This window comes from Cyclospora cayetanensis, unplaced genomic scaffold (genome assembly GCF_002999335.1).
Source record: "Cyclospora cayetanensis isolate NF1_C8 unplaced genomic scaffold, CcayRef3 CcayRef3_contig_50, whole genome shotgun sequence".
Classification (NCBI taxonomy): domain Eukaryota; phylum Apicomplexa; class Conoidasida; order Eucoccidiorida; family Eimeriidae; genus Cyclospora; species Cyclospora cayetanensis.
Window position 1 is genome coordinate 224,309 of NW_020312481.1, and position 14,223 is coordinate 238,531.

At 50.3% G+C, this 14,223-nt stretch overlaps 3 protein-coding genes across 3 annotated transcripts; 2 read left to right on the forward strand and 1 right to left on the reverse strand.

Annotated features, from left to right (window-relative positions):
• The first annotated feature begins 79 nt into the window (after positions 1 to 79).
• On the forward strand, positions 80 to 3,472 carry LOC34623530. The gene is made up of 8 exons (XM_026334837.1): positions 80 to 181; positions 449 to 641; positions 748 to 1,023; positions 1,293 to 1,361; positions 1,577 to 1,823; positions 2,423 to 2,821; positions 3,015 to 3,243; positions 3,434 to 3,472. Exons 1-8 carry the CDS (start codon positions 80 to 82, stop codon positions 3,470 to 3,472), a joined length of 1,554 nt encoding a protein of 517 aa, XP_026190622.1.
• A 3,331-nt stretch (positions 3,473 to 6,803) lies between these two features.
• Positions 6,804 to 7,506, forward strand: LOC34623532. Its single transcript, XM_022736650.1, has 2 exons — positions 6,804 to 6,950; positions 7,297 to 7,506. The coding sequence occupies exons 1-2, from the start codon at positions 6,804 to 6,806 to the stop codon at positions 7,504 to 7,506; spliced, it is 357 nt and encodes a 118-aa protein (XP_022587872.1).
• A 634-nt stretch (positions 7,507 to 8,140) lies between these two features.
• LOC34623533 (dynein light chain 1, cytoplasmic) lies at positions 8,141 to 9,126 on the reverse strand. Its single transcript, XM_022736651.1, has 3 exons — positions 9,002 to 9,126; positions 8,536 to 8,628; positions 8,141 to 8,249 (listed from the first exon to the last, which is right to left on the reverse strand). The coding sequence occupies exons 1-3, from the start codon at positions 9,124 to 9,126 to the stop codon at positions 8,141 to 8,143; spliced, it is 327 nt and encodes a 108-aa protein (XP_022587873.1).
• Positions 9,127 to 14,223: the final 5,097 nt, after the last annotated feature.

A 14,223-nucleotide genomic window follows, 5' to 3' on the forward strand; every position in this document is an offset into this window, starting at 1 on the left:
AGTATTTGCAAAAGGACGAGGAAGGCCAGGAGCTGCAGGGGACAGCCGTACGGCAAAGCGGTCCCTTTGTTTCGCCAAAATGTTGAACCCCAGTAAGAAGTTCATTGGGGTGGAGACCCTCAAGAGCTACAACCCCTCGACAGCGCACCGCAGGAAAGAGAGAGATGCCGAAAAGAAAAAGGTCGGTTGGCTCTTAAACCCACTGCTCGACCATTTACTATCTCTTCTCTTCCACTCCTCCCATCGTGCTGTCATTGTGCCTCTTCCTGCCCTCAGCCTACGAGGCTCTTTCCTCTGTGCCCCTGTTTCTCCTTTAAAACTATTTTCGGTCTGTTTTTCGAGAGGCGCTGTGTGGCCAGCGCCTCTAAAAGCCCGTGAGCAGCTTTGTGGCTTTCCGTAGGAGTTGGTCGAACTCCGTTTCTGTGGATGTTTTGCGGGCGTGTTGTAGAATAAAGCTGAGCGGAAGATTACGCGCGAGCAGGCGCTGCTGAAAAAGAACCCTGTGGCCATCAAAGAGGAGCTCGATAAGCTGGAGGCGTTGGGTACGGAAGGCCTTATTATGTGCACGGTTTGCTGTATCTCTTCTCTGCGGCTTTTCTCCATGGCTGCGTGGGGTTGGGTCTCGCCCATGATCGTCGAGAGTAGCCTCAGAATCGCCGCTGCCTTCCTGCTGGCTTTCTCCTGCTCCCCCTCGCGCACCCCTTTGCATGCGTCAGTGGTTTCGTCTGCGGGGCTTCTGTTACGCAGCCAAGGCAGGCCAACCCATGAGCGACGGGCGTACAAGGCGTCTGCAGAAGCTTCAGCAGCTGTGGGCGCAGGTTGTGAGCTCCGTTGAGGCGGAGCGCCGTGTGCAAACGGCTGATGTCTCTTCCATCGCATCCGGTGATACTCGCTCCTCTTCCTCCACCACTCTCCCCTACGCCAAGTGTCTGCAGCAGAGGCTCTCCCATGGTGAAAGAATCCCAGACGAAGAGGAGCGACGATACTACTGCCCAGAACTGTGCAATACTGGCATATTTAGACGTAAGTCGTATACGGCTGGCCTTCGTATACAGAAATGGATGAATGGATGGATGTGTATGTGTGTGAATATACGCATTCCTGCATCTCCCGAAATTCTGTGTAGCATTTTTCTCTTCTATGAGCCTATATCTCCCCCACTTTTTCTCCTCACTCTAAAGGGCTCTTCAGCTTGTGGCCAATATGTCGTTGTTGCTCCATCTCTTCACTCCGGCATGTGGTGCGCCTGTTTGCCCACTGTCAATGCATCTTGCTTTGGGCACTGTGCACAGACCCTGATGGCTCCATTCGGCCGTATCCGCCCCTCGTTGCCAATGACAAGTATGAGCAAAGAAGAAGATGTAAGTATCGGGGTATTTCTTAAAGCGCGGGAGGGTAGAGGGGGAGGGGAGGCGGGCTGGAGCCCCCTCTTGCATGCATATGTAGCTTCCAGTTGCTTAGTAGGGCGCTCAGCTTGCGTCTGCTTCATTAACTCAGAGAAGCCTGCTCACTCGGAGTGCTATTGTTGCTGCTGCGTGTGTGGGTGCTTGCGGGGGGCTGCCGCTTTGCTTTGCAGTTGTAGAAAGTCAGCAGCGGTTGAACAGGGGTAGGAGAGCACCTTCAAAGGACTCCGATATGAGCAGCGACTCAGGAAGTGATGACGAGACACCCGGCGCTGCCGAAGCAGCAGCGAACGGCAGCAGCAGCAAGAGCTCGGCCCCTCCAGTTGCTGAAACAGCCGAAGCAGCAGAGGACTTTCTGGCTTCCATCCCCCTGCCGTCAGAACCCCCCCCAGTAGATGCCGCAGCCGCACCGACCGCTCCGTGAGGCGCTTACCCTTGATGTTGCTGTGTTACTGCTGCCGGTTTGGCTGTTGAGTTGCTGCAGCTGCAGAAGCGACCAGGGCATCTCCAGGGGCGAAAAGGGCTGCGACAAAATCTCAGCGTTGGCCGTTGCGGGGCACTCGCTGATCGCCTGCTTCCTCCGTTTTGTGTGTGCTCGAGCAGCGCTGCCACTCAGCAACAGCATTTGTCACCGTCTGTTCCCTTCTTCACGGCTCCCTTCCCCGTAGCTCCCGTTGCGCCATGCACCGCTGCAGGAGCACCGCAGCCATCAGGCGGCCCTTATAATGGAGTAAGAGGCTTTAAAGGGCGCCGCGTGGCTGGAACTAGGGGGAAATTTTGGCTACACTTTTTGAGTTGTGTGTGCCATCCTTGCGCAAGGAACATGCTCCTCGTCTCCTCTGTATCGTTCCGTGCTGCTGATCCTGCTTGTGCAATGACTGTGTCCCTCCGCGGGCTGATTGCTGTGCTGTTTCTAGGGCTCCCAGAGACCACCTGCCTTCTTGCCCCCCGGATTCACTGTAAGGCTGCACAGACACTCGATGTCGTAGCTTTCTTGCGTGCTGCCCACAGAGCGGCAGGGAGATGGAGCGCGGTGTACAGGGGCCTTGGTGCGACTTTTTGGCAAGGAGTTCACGAATTCTTAGTGCCTGTTGGGTGCTTGCCCTGGCTAGCAATTTCTGTGTATTCGCCCCGTCCGTGTGTGTGTGGTTGCTCTTCTGTGGGGTGTGGACTGCTCAGCCCCAATTCGGTGTCCCAATGCCTCCATCGCAGCTTGTCGCGCACATGCAACACCAGATGCAGCAACAGCACCTGCAGCAGCAGACTTCTCCTGCTGCCGCTGTACCGCACACCGTGGAAAAAAGGCTTCCCCCGCAGCGGGCACCCCAGCCCCCCCCGAAAAAGCAGCATACTATGGGCAGGCCCGCAGACACTGGCGACCTCAAGGCTGCAATCTCCTTCGTCCCAACGCACTTGAGGTGAGCAAGCACGGTTTGCCCGTCCGATGCGCCTTGTGGTAGCTGGCAAGCCTCTGGGATGCGACGCTCACAGAGCCGTGCCGAGAACTCTCACACATGAGCGCGTGCAAATTACGGGCTCCTGACGCTGCGCGACTCTGTGCCGCTGGACTCTTAAGGCTTCCTCATTTAGCCCCATCGTTGTGCGTGTCAGGACAAAGAAGCTTCCAGCGACAGCAAAAACTCAGGAAGGCCCCTCCATCTCCCGGGTTTCTGCATACTCCATGGGCACTGCAGCGCTTGGCCGACAAGTGGGCGGAGCAAAGGCGCCTGCTGCTGGAGAGGCCGTTTCTGGTCTCGCGCGCTTCTTGGGGGAGGCGAAGAAGCAGCAGGAGGGGGCTGGCGGGGCACCTAAACAAGCTGGACCCGCCGATTTGGATAGAGTGAGTTGGGAGGCAACCAGGGTTAAGGCACTTCTCTGGCGCTGTAATAAGAAACAGACTAGTCGTGGAATTTCTCGTAAAGCCATCGTTCTTGTGGGTCTGGCCTTCAAAGTGCCGGCGTGCGGACCAGCGTTGTCTGTGAGGTAACGGCAGCCCTAGTGCGGGGTGTCTCCCATTGAAAACTGTGCAGGCGTTTGACGAGTTTCTCAAGGAGGTCGGGGCTGCCTAACTGTGCGCCCTTTGAAGGAAGAGGACATAAGCGGGTCGCAGGCTCTTGCGTCCCCGCGTGCACCCGTATCTTCCTCTCTCGCTCTGTTCTACCCACCAGGAGAGCGAGCTGTAGCAGTAACGTAACAGCTTGCAGTGGGAACCTTGGGCTTTTGTTACAGCTCAGGCTCCGCACTGGAGTATTTCAGGGCTGGAGAGCCTGTTGCAAGGGTGGCAAGACCTGATGGCAGGTCGTCACGAGGCTGGTGTATGCTCTGAGGGACGCAACGTAGTTAAGTAGATAATAGATGACGACGCAACATTGTGGTTCTTGTTTGCCTAGGAAATGTTTTCCGATACTGCCCAACGGGACACCGCTCTGGGGATTGTAGACGAGTTCCCAGCTGACCTTATTTCCCTCTTCCCCAATTACCTACCATGTAGAAGTCGTTTTGTAGCCCTGCAGTGGAGGGAGCGCGCAATGACAGCACGCTTGAGGTGTGTATCTTGTAGTGTGGCTGGCTTTTTGATCATATGTGTTTATTGGTAGCGCATGTGGGCCTTCCCGAGGGGCCATTGGATTCCGCCTTTTGCCGGTCTAAGATTAACTCTTTTCGCGCATATGGCAACAATGTTACAATCTGTTTGTTTTTCCTTGCCTTCGGCAATTGAGCACGACGGGATGCGGGCGCCATTGTACAGCAGTTATCTTGGGGAAGGCACTTTGATGCATCTCGTAGCACTGCACCACGGCTTGACGACAGAGAGCCGTTGTGCAGGCAGTCCTCTTTGAAATGCGTGGCAACATGTTACTACCCTTATGTAGGGTCAAGTGTAACTTTGCGCCTCTCGGGAACGCATACTCACGGAATCCGATTCAGGGTGCCTCAACGGGACTCGGACAAATCTCCGCTGGGTGGACCTGCCAAGCCAGCGCCAGCCAGTAATAAAGGGGGCATAGAAACCCAACCTGGGGAGACAGCAGAGTGAGGGCAGCTCTCATGAGTAGAAGGGATTAATAGAGGACGCGAGCCCCACATTTTCAGGCTCCAGGAGGTGCATGGATGTAAGCCTACTTCGCTAGGACAGAGGTATTGCAGAGTCTCAGAGGTGATGAGAGTACCATCTACAAGCGTGTGGGTGGCTGCGCAAAATGCGTAAAAAAATTGATGCGCTTTATAGTGCTGTGCAAACCTCCAGGCATGGCTGGCTGTAAAATGATCGACTTACGATGTGCCTCGCCGTTCTTCGAGTTTAGCTGCGAGTGGTCAGCCTGAGCCACACCGTCAGGAAGGCGGCTAAGATGGCATTCCTGCCGACAAGAAAGGGAAAAGAGAGTTGATAACGAGATTCGGCACATCTGCTTTGCTTGTAGCCAACGCGTCCTCGCAGGAGACATATAGGCCCAGACCCTCTAAAGGCAAAAAGCTAGTCTCCCACCGGAACAACTTTCTTCTTCCCCTTATCCCACCCTTCAGAGTTCCCCACATGACGGAAAAAGGAAATCTACGGTGCGCGTAGCTGCCCCCTCTAAGCACTCCGAGCACTCACATCTAGTTCAATAATTGCGTCTAGCGCTGACGCACACCACTGATTTTTCTAAAATTAGACTAACACTACTCGGCAATAAACAAGATGGGCGAACGGACAGATTGATCAACCAGTTATTCAACGCATATTTGTAAGATATAATTAATGCAGTAGAAAGTGTTTGGTTATAAGCGTAACCTACTCGGATACATTCAACAGCTAGGCGGTCTGCGTAAGTGTAGCAGCTTTAACAACATGCAAACGCTTTTTAGTGCACACTTCATCAATACAATAATTTGTGGAAATTTGAATACGTGTAGTCCTTCTACATATATAATGCCCTTCTCATACGACGTTGATGGCCACATAAGTGGACCTGGGCGGAATGCATTGACACCGGGTAGTAACATGTTTCCTATGGAACTAATGTGCATTTTCTAGAGAGGGCTGTGAGATTCGAAGGTCTGTTTATAAACCCTTTTAATTCTATACTCAATGCAAATGAAACAAAAAGCTGGTGACTGTTTCGGGGAAAACCTCGCATTGTCTCAGGTCTGGACAGCTAGAGTGCGCATGATTGCACCCCCTAAGCACTCCTAGCATTCACTAGTAGTTTCACATCGCACTTTGTGCACCGGCACACAGCACTGAGTGTGCTTGTATTGATCTAACATCAATCTACAACGAATAGGCGACACGAACAGAAAGACCAATTACACAAATTTCCACCAATTCTTAGATGAACATAACTAGCGTGGTACAAACTGTTTAGGTGTAAACTAACACCTAACCCGCTACACGCTTCATGCGAAGCCGAAGTTCTCAGAAGGAACCCCTCGACTGAAAACTCATGCTGCAGTGACAGCATGGACAAGGTTACCGTCGCTCAAAGCGATGCGTCTAATAGGGGGCTCTAAAGTGCACTTATGCTCAATGGCGAGCAACGGGTGGATACACTGCCCGAAGTAGGGTTAATCAAGAGCTCAAGTGTGTGCACATGGTGACGGGGACACAGAGCTGATGGGCGGCACACACAAAGGCATTGGGTAGGCATGCAGTGCAACAAATTCTATTGAATGAGTCACTGGTCCTTCCAAAGGTTCCCGGTGGCCCGGGTGGCAATACACGGTCTGACGGAGCGCTGAGGTAAATATAAAAGTGCATTTAATCACTACATACGTGCGTTTATGTACGAATGCCATTTTCTTGCTCCTTACATGGTGAAGCAGGGGGTGTTGGGCACTGTGGGGGCCCTTCCCGTAGTGGGGGCCCTGGCATCGGCACATGCATGTCTCTGTTTTGTGTCTGATTCCCCACAGTCTTGATTATAACTATACAGAATCAAGAAATAGTAGATTTGGAGGTCTCGCGAGTGTTCTGCCTGTTGCCGTTACAGTTGTTCTTCCCCTCTCGAGATTCATTCCGTTACCCTCCACTCGTATCCCGTTCATCCCATCGGGATATTCGTAGGGACACAGCGGCAGTAGGAGTAGCATCGAACACTCAGTTATTGTACTGCTTAGCTGCTGGGCTTTTAAGGCTGGTCAGTCGCAGCCCGCAGTTCATGGGCAGGACGGAACAATCCAGAGACGCTCCCGTAATTGCGTTTCCACCTTCAAGCAATTCCTCAACCCTTATTCCTCTCTGTGGCCTTATCGTGGGGCTATACTGCTCTTTCGCCCTACCATACCACCAAGGGCTCTGCCACCGTTGGCTTCTGGAGGGTTCTTCCGCCTACTGCTAGTCGAGCAGTCAAGGGAGACTGTTCTCTGTATCATATTTCCCCCCTTTCCCCTTCGCTCTTCCTGTTTTTTGCCACAAAGATGGTTCCTCACTCGGAAGACCCCGAGGAGATGGGGGAGACCTCGGAGGCTTCTCAGCAACCGAGCAACCGGCTGCAGCAGGAGCAAAGGAAGGAGTTGGCCTCTCTCGAGCAGCAGGCTGCCCCCGATACCGAAATGGACGAAAAGGTATTGTTCAGACCTTGAAAGGTCAAAAAAATACAGCATAACCTTAAGGTTCTAGGTTGGGAGCATTGAGGAATATTCTTCCCCTCAGTTGTGCCGTGTGTTGTGTTGGTTTTGCCGTGATGGCTATTCTTGGGTCCCACTGGGCCTTCTCTGAGGTCCGATCATAATGGGTAGCTTTTCACAGCTTGAGGGTATGGGGAGGAGGAGGAAAGCGCGAGGAGAAGTGAGAAGTAATTTTCACCTCGGGGGGGCTGCATCTGGTGTGTGGGATGTGTCAAATGGCAGCTGCGTGCATTTGTTAGGTTACCGCCGTATCGGGTCAGATGTGCCTTTATGATGAATGCAGAGGCAAGCCGCTCTGATGAATTCTCTTGAGCAAGGAGAAACAGGAGCGGCGGCTCTAGGGGGAACGGCGCAGTGCGCCGTCTCCGCGAAGGCCGTTCAACAGCTGAAGGATTTGTTGCTGCTACCAGTAGCAGAGGTTGAAGCTGCGCTGCAGCAAGCCGAGGGCAACCACCTGAAGGCTACACAGCTTCTTTTGGAGCAGGAGCTTTAGATGTATTCATCGCGTTAGCAGTTATCCAAGGCACAAGGGACGGTAAAAGAACGTCAGGGTCTACTTCTGCATCATTTGCTCCGCTTCTGTGCATCCATTTGGCTGGGTCCATTCTAGACCCACCAGTTCTTTGCCAGCCGAACAATGGTTTGTTGAGAAGGCTCCTGACGGACGAACATTTAGTGGAAGCTCTCCGGCCTTCTCCTCAAGGCGTCATAGTCAGTTTTGCGGGCACGCATACACCGGTTCTTTTTGTGCGTTGCAGTGGCGTTCGGTTGTCCAGAAGTGCTGCAGAGGCCTTAATAGACGAACACCTTACGCAGAATGCACACTCTGCGTCTTTTCTATCCCTCGACCTATGCTAGCACCTGCACCGTAGTCGCTAGCGCATAAAGCACTCCTGTTGGCCAATGGCTAACCGAGTTCAAAAGCTTGCTGTAGATGTACATTATGGCGTAGGATTGAAGTGGAGAGGTTTCAGGTGGCTCATGCCTTCCATACTGTACAGCGCTGGACCTTGGGAGGCACTGAATAGAGGGGGCATCCTACAAAAGCAGAGACCTTGTCAAGTGTTCAACCGATGCTCCTTGCTCACTTAGAGAGGCGCCAACGAGCCATTTTCGCAGCTCTAGCACTATTGAGCCTTGTAGACTAGGAAGGAGGTCTTGTTAATGGAAAAGTACACGAAACGCCGTTTCTGATGGACGACGTAACTTGCAAAGTTTTGTCCAACCGTCACATGCCTATTAGAGACAGAATAAAACGTCCACATTTTGCGCTCTTGGCAAATGGCCTTGGTGTAGGGGGGCCTGCAGATTCGTGCCAACCGCTAGCTTAAGATGTGGCGAGGGTAAGGGCGTGTATGATGTATTTTTTGCTGCTCTTTTGTCTGTCAATTGTACAAACAGTCTGTAAACAATTACTGATCTTTCACGTGCGTGCAATGAGCTGCAGAACTCTTAACGAATGATATGTTTGTGGAATGATCTATGACGATGCCTGAAGGCGACGTGCCGGTGAGTCACGTACCAGCACGGCTGCCACTGCTCGTCCATATCTCTTTTTAGAGCTGTAGCGACAGCCTGATTATCTAAGCCAGTGCTCCCCTCTAAGAGGTCCTTCCTGTAAATGCAGCGATGCGGAACGTGCAGGACTAACACACAGCGTGGATGAAAGTCTTGACAACACTGGTAGCGTCATACTGTGGATTTGCTCCTTTGCCTGCACATTCCTGGAGCGTAAAGTTTGTTGGGTGTGCTTCATCAAGCAACGTTGGGAATAATTGGGAAACGATGCAGCGGGAAGGGTGGTGTTCCTGTAAAGCTTCCCAGGTTCCCACAGATTAAATAGTATCAGCCTCTATTCGCGTTTCTTTCATATAGCAGCAATCCGGTAGACTGGTGAATAGTAGTAAACTCTAGCGAAAAGCAAAAGAAATATGGTTAATTGTGCAATTATTCGTTCCGTTGCGAGGCAGGACAGGCTTCCCGCTTACGCTTTTGCGATCGCGTAATCAAGCATGTAGTCGGGCATATCGGGGGGAATCATGACTTTGGCATCTTTGTAGAGGGTGTACTGCAGTGCCTGGTGCTCATCTCGCTGTACTTCGTCGGGGAACATCTTCGATCTCTCATTCAAGGGACACTCGCTCCACAAATTGCAAGGTCAACAACAAGTCCAAGCTACATATAAGCAACCAGCATCAGTCCCTTCTAAATGAAAATATTCGATAGTGTGGAGCTTTAGCTGATGCTTTATATCATGAAATGCCTTGGGGAAGTAGCCCTGCTTGCTGAAGTTAACTGCACAGTCAGCAGAAGGTTGAGGGCAGAGCAAGATTGGGGGGTTCAGCTTCAAGTACAGTGCTCAACTTCCTAGTATTTATGTAAGTGAAACATTTCGAACATATATGCTAAGTGTGCGCGGAATTTCAACCGGAGTAGTGCGGCTGGCAGTAGGGAAGCTTCACAGCCGTTTTACAGGTCGGGGGAGGAAAAGAACATCTTTAAGACCAATATTCAATAGATTTAGCTACTTGAACATTGAAAAGCATTTTTTGCATCGTTGGGTTGCCACGCGAAGCCGCAGCTGGATTCTGGCGTATTCTCGTGCGCATCAGATCTTGCAGACCGTGCCATCATGTTCAAAGCAAATAAGGATGAAGAAAAGGACAGAATGAGTGTAGAAGGCAATTAGTAAAGTGCAGAACAATTTTTTTTTTGAGAAAGACGCACAAGTAAGTGGAAAAAGTGAGCGTGAATAACCCATGTAAATCCGTGGCATCAATAACCGGCATTCCCACGCTTTTATTCGTGGCTACTACAGTACCAACTAAATAGAAATTTTAATGGCTAACATAATGACTCTGGAAACCTGTTTCGAATTCTCTTCTTTCACAGTGAATTTTGCAACCAGCTAGTCAAGTGTCGGATGGAGCCATTTATGAAAGACAAAAGCAATTTATTAGTGCGCATGTGCCTGTTCTCGTTTGTCTAGAGCTCCCCGTATCTGCCCTGTAGCCGTCCCATTTACTTGATTTAACCGAGGGTAGTGCAGTTATGGGAGTACAGAAGACGGTAGCCTGTGGCAGGCTAAGTTACGCTCAACCACTTTTCACCTCAGTTGTTGTACTTAGGAATTAGAAACGATTAAAGGGTAGTAGGTTGTCTGATTGTGTAGTTTATTTGTTGGGATATAGCATTGGCTCGACACAAAGAAGCGCAAAGTTGAATACTATTCACTAAATTCGATGTGCATCTATATGTCGATGCTCGGAGCGCTTAGAAGGTGCAACTACGTGCACCGTAGCGTATTTTCTTCCTTCATGTCGGGAAAGCACAGGAGAGCTAGCAGGAGGATTGATGGAGCATCTTCACAAAATACTCAATGAGTTCTATTAGTTTTCATCGAATCTGGATTCAGGTGTGTACATACGGAAACCGTGGCTTGAGCGTTACAGTTGGTAAAACGGCATGGTTCGATGCAGCTCTCCCCCTCTGAGCCAGTTGCTGTAAATTCAATGGGATGGAGGCAGTACAAACAGCGCTTGCCTAATGTCTATAAGGTAATGTGTAGCAAATTACATGTTTTAAAGCAACATTTTGAGGGAGAACATTCCTGGCGAAGGTAGTTCACTGTGGCGTATTGCCTGTTGAGGAGGCCAGGGCCAACTTGCAAGGTCGCGCGGACGCTGTTGCTCCACAGATGGCAGATAGGAGATATGTCTCAGCTGATAAAACGTTTGCGCACTCTTTAAGACTCGCGGTTGCCGAAGGGCTGCAGAGTGCGAAGAATTGGCAAGGCAGCTAAAGGCCACTTCGACTCGGAATTTGGTTTTGCCATCATACTCCATGACTTCTATGTAGGATCCGTGCACCATGATGTAGTCCTAGGTATGCCATGGGAGACCCGATGGAAAGCGTTCATGGGGCCTCAGCTGAATGCTGTGAAGGTTAGTGTGCCGGAATGTGCTAGGAAGAAGCAAATCCGGGTCTCCTTGACAACGCTCATTATCCCTGTCGTGAGTGCGGTAGAGTCAGGACATCAGTAAGTTAGGACGAGTTCGTCGTACGGGAGGTTCTGCAGCCAAGTAGCAAAAGAAGGTTCTGAGCATGAGTCTCGTCTATCTGGCGCTACATTTGTAGAATCCGGGTTAATGTTCCCCTAATGAGTATCAGGAATGGTTGAATCTCGAGGAGCTTGCGGATGCTCCATACCTCAATGAATTTAAACTGAGATGACTATAAACTTCATTGTTTGGACAGCCGGAGGTGAAGGGTCAGGATAGAACCTGAGTCTTTGTCGCCACATTCAGCAAATTAGCCTATTTTGCCTTTCGCCTAAGCACTGAAACGGGGAAGGAAGTAGCACAATTATTCTTAATCGGTGTCGAGAAGCTCAACAAATTACTCAGGACAAGAACTCCGAATAAGGAGCACACATTTCTCAGTGCGTTCTCTCGTGTCTGAGCGATTCAGCAACACAACGATCAGGACATGGTCACTGCGATTTACATCGACGCAGCTGGGCATGGGGCGCACACCCACCGTAGGCTGCAGTATGTGCTACTCTTTGTCACAAAAGCCCAAATGCTTGGTTTTGCTATTCCTTGCGCTGATTGAGCTCAAAAACAACAGTAAACTCGTGTATCAGCTGCTCTCCCGTGTCCCTACTCTTTACTGGGGAGCCCCTTTGATTCAATCCTGGACGTGGTGGTCCGGGATCAGCATCCACCCTTATAATAGAAGGCTCTAGGATAATAGCTGACTAGTGCCTCAAATTTGATGGGCAAAGCTCACGAGTGCTAAGCATAGCATTGTGATAAGCACCGGTCGGTTGTATGTTTCGAGGCTGAAGATTTGGTCGTGGTTGATCGGCAGGCTCTACGAGATGTGCCCCCAGAGAATCAGACAAAGACGTTTGCGGCCAGGTGCAAGGACTATTCGGAATTCTCTTAAGAACCTGTGCTCTTTCTTACCCAATCAATGTTGTCACAAGTTGGAGGTGCCTCAGGAATCTATATTAGCGTATTGGAGAAGCTGAGCGTTCCAAAGTATCGGCGTTAACGGAGGAGCTTGGAGGCCTTGGAACCTGAGGGCGAATTCGCGGTTCTGTTTGGTTAGCGACACTTGTCGTCATGGACGTGGCCTTAGCATTCCCTAATCGCTCTTCCCCTGCAAATATTCTGCCTGCAAGGCGTGTGTTTATCCATGTTTTTGCCCTGGAGCGCTTCTAGTTTTTACTATCAAGGTGTACTTTAAACTGAAATTTATACACCAGCATCCCAGAGCGCTGTCCAAACATTCTTCTTTGTGCTTTTTGGGGTGAAATCGACTAGACTGCTTGGAGTGATGGCTGAATGCAAGTGCAGAAATCACTCTGTGGGGTGCTGAGACACTGCTGAACTACTGCGTGTTTGAACCCTTACACATTTTACATGTTTTCTTTCGCCTCATGCAAGGATGATACATTGTAGAGCTCCGATGACATTAAGCCATCGTCTGCGTTCATCGTGATAATGTGGTCCTTCACTCATTGTTGGCTACAGTGTGTATTTCTTGCCTTCGATTTCCCTTTACCGGCTGAAGCCCCCTTTGCCTTTGTCACTCGCATTGCAATTACGCTCTTCTGCTTGCCGAGATGTTGATTAGAAGTGCTGGAACTCTTCCGCTGTCCTCCAGGCAGTTGGCTTCAGGGTGCAGGTACGGAAGACGATGACTTTCCCTTTGAGATGGGGGAAGATGCAGTGGGCAAAGCTAAACTTCAACACTTGCCACTCAGCTAATTCTGTTTAGATGAAGTTGAGAAAGAATTGTTGTAATGGTTTGTATGTTAATGTAACTTGTCTATTGTTGAGCAGTAATAGATCAATGCAGGATGACGCAGTGTTGTGTGCCGGTGCGCTAGATGCTGTGTACAGTAAGCTGTAAGTGCTTGTTGTCCTTTAGGAGCGCTGGTACATGCACCCTAGCTTCTCATCTTCCACCATAGTGGCGAGCTATGAGGGGCGATGAGAGAAGAAGGCAGGGGTTTTCTGACAAGTATTTGATGACTTTCGTATGCATTTGTATTGAGTCTGATGTTAGCGTGTTCTTTACGGAGACTTCATATGGAACGTTAAAAACCAACTAGCGGTAAACATAGTTTTTTTCAACTTGGTCACTATATATTCTTACATGGCATGAGTACCTACCTCCTCAAGCCTTAAGTTTATAGCCATCTAAGAGGTCTCTTATTGTGGACAATGGGTAAAAGGATTCCTCCTAGAGGGTGCGAAAAGCCTTCGGGACGAGCAAATCTAAACCACACATAAAAAGCAATGAAAGTGCATCAGTACATTACTAAAAGATTTTGTTTTATTCCAATGGGAGGAACTTTCGCGTACACGGAAGTTGTGATCCTTGTATCTGAGGAGACACAGACCTCCGGACTCGGAGGTCTGCTCCGTCAGCTCTCAGGAAAGGTAAGGGGAGGGCAATAAGGCAGGAACTGGGAGTTCGAACTCCCGTACAGCCTAGCACTTACAGATAGCAATGAACGCTGAAAATTCGGGGCGAAATAGCATTACTGTTTCCTCATATATAAGGATCCGAACCCAGGTACAGAAACGCAGGAAACACAATATCCAGAGTGAAAAGGCATCCTAATCATCAAAGAGTACTTGTAATATCACAGCAATGCGCATGATAGCTTTGAGACATGCTGTCGACACACTCAAGTTTCATTATATTTCTGGGATCTTCCAACTGCAGAGCGAAAACGCGCTTTTTTTCCGGGATCCACCCGACCCGCGGGATCTGTCCGTTGATTTCAATGAACGCAATTCTTCTTTCCCGCCGCGAGATTTTTGCGTTACCTCTGCAAAATACAATAAGAGTGTCAAAAGGTAGTACCTAGGGCTAGGGCTTACCTTCTGTTGAAACGTGGTCCATCTGGTGGAACGTAGACCGGCCGGCGGCTGCAGCTGGCAGCGCCAAGCCGAACTCCTTCAGTAGCGCTTGACTGCGATTTCGCCCGCAAGTTCCGTAGTAACATAGTGACGGAAAGCCGTAACCTTTTCATTCTTGTTGTATATCTGGGGAGAGATAGCTGGTTTGGGGCCAGCGGCGGCGCTGAGCCTGTAGCGTAACGGCGGCAAAGCAAATCTTGCGGCCTGTTTTCCCACAGTGTTGAAGTAGTACATTTTTATCTAAGACAAGATGTATTTTACTTATGTTG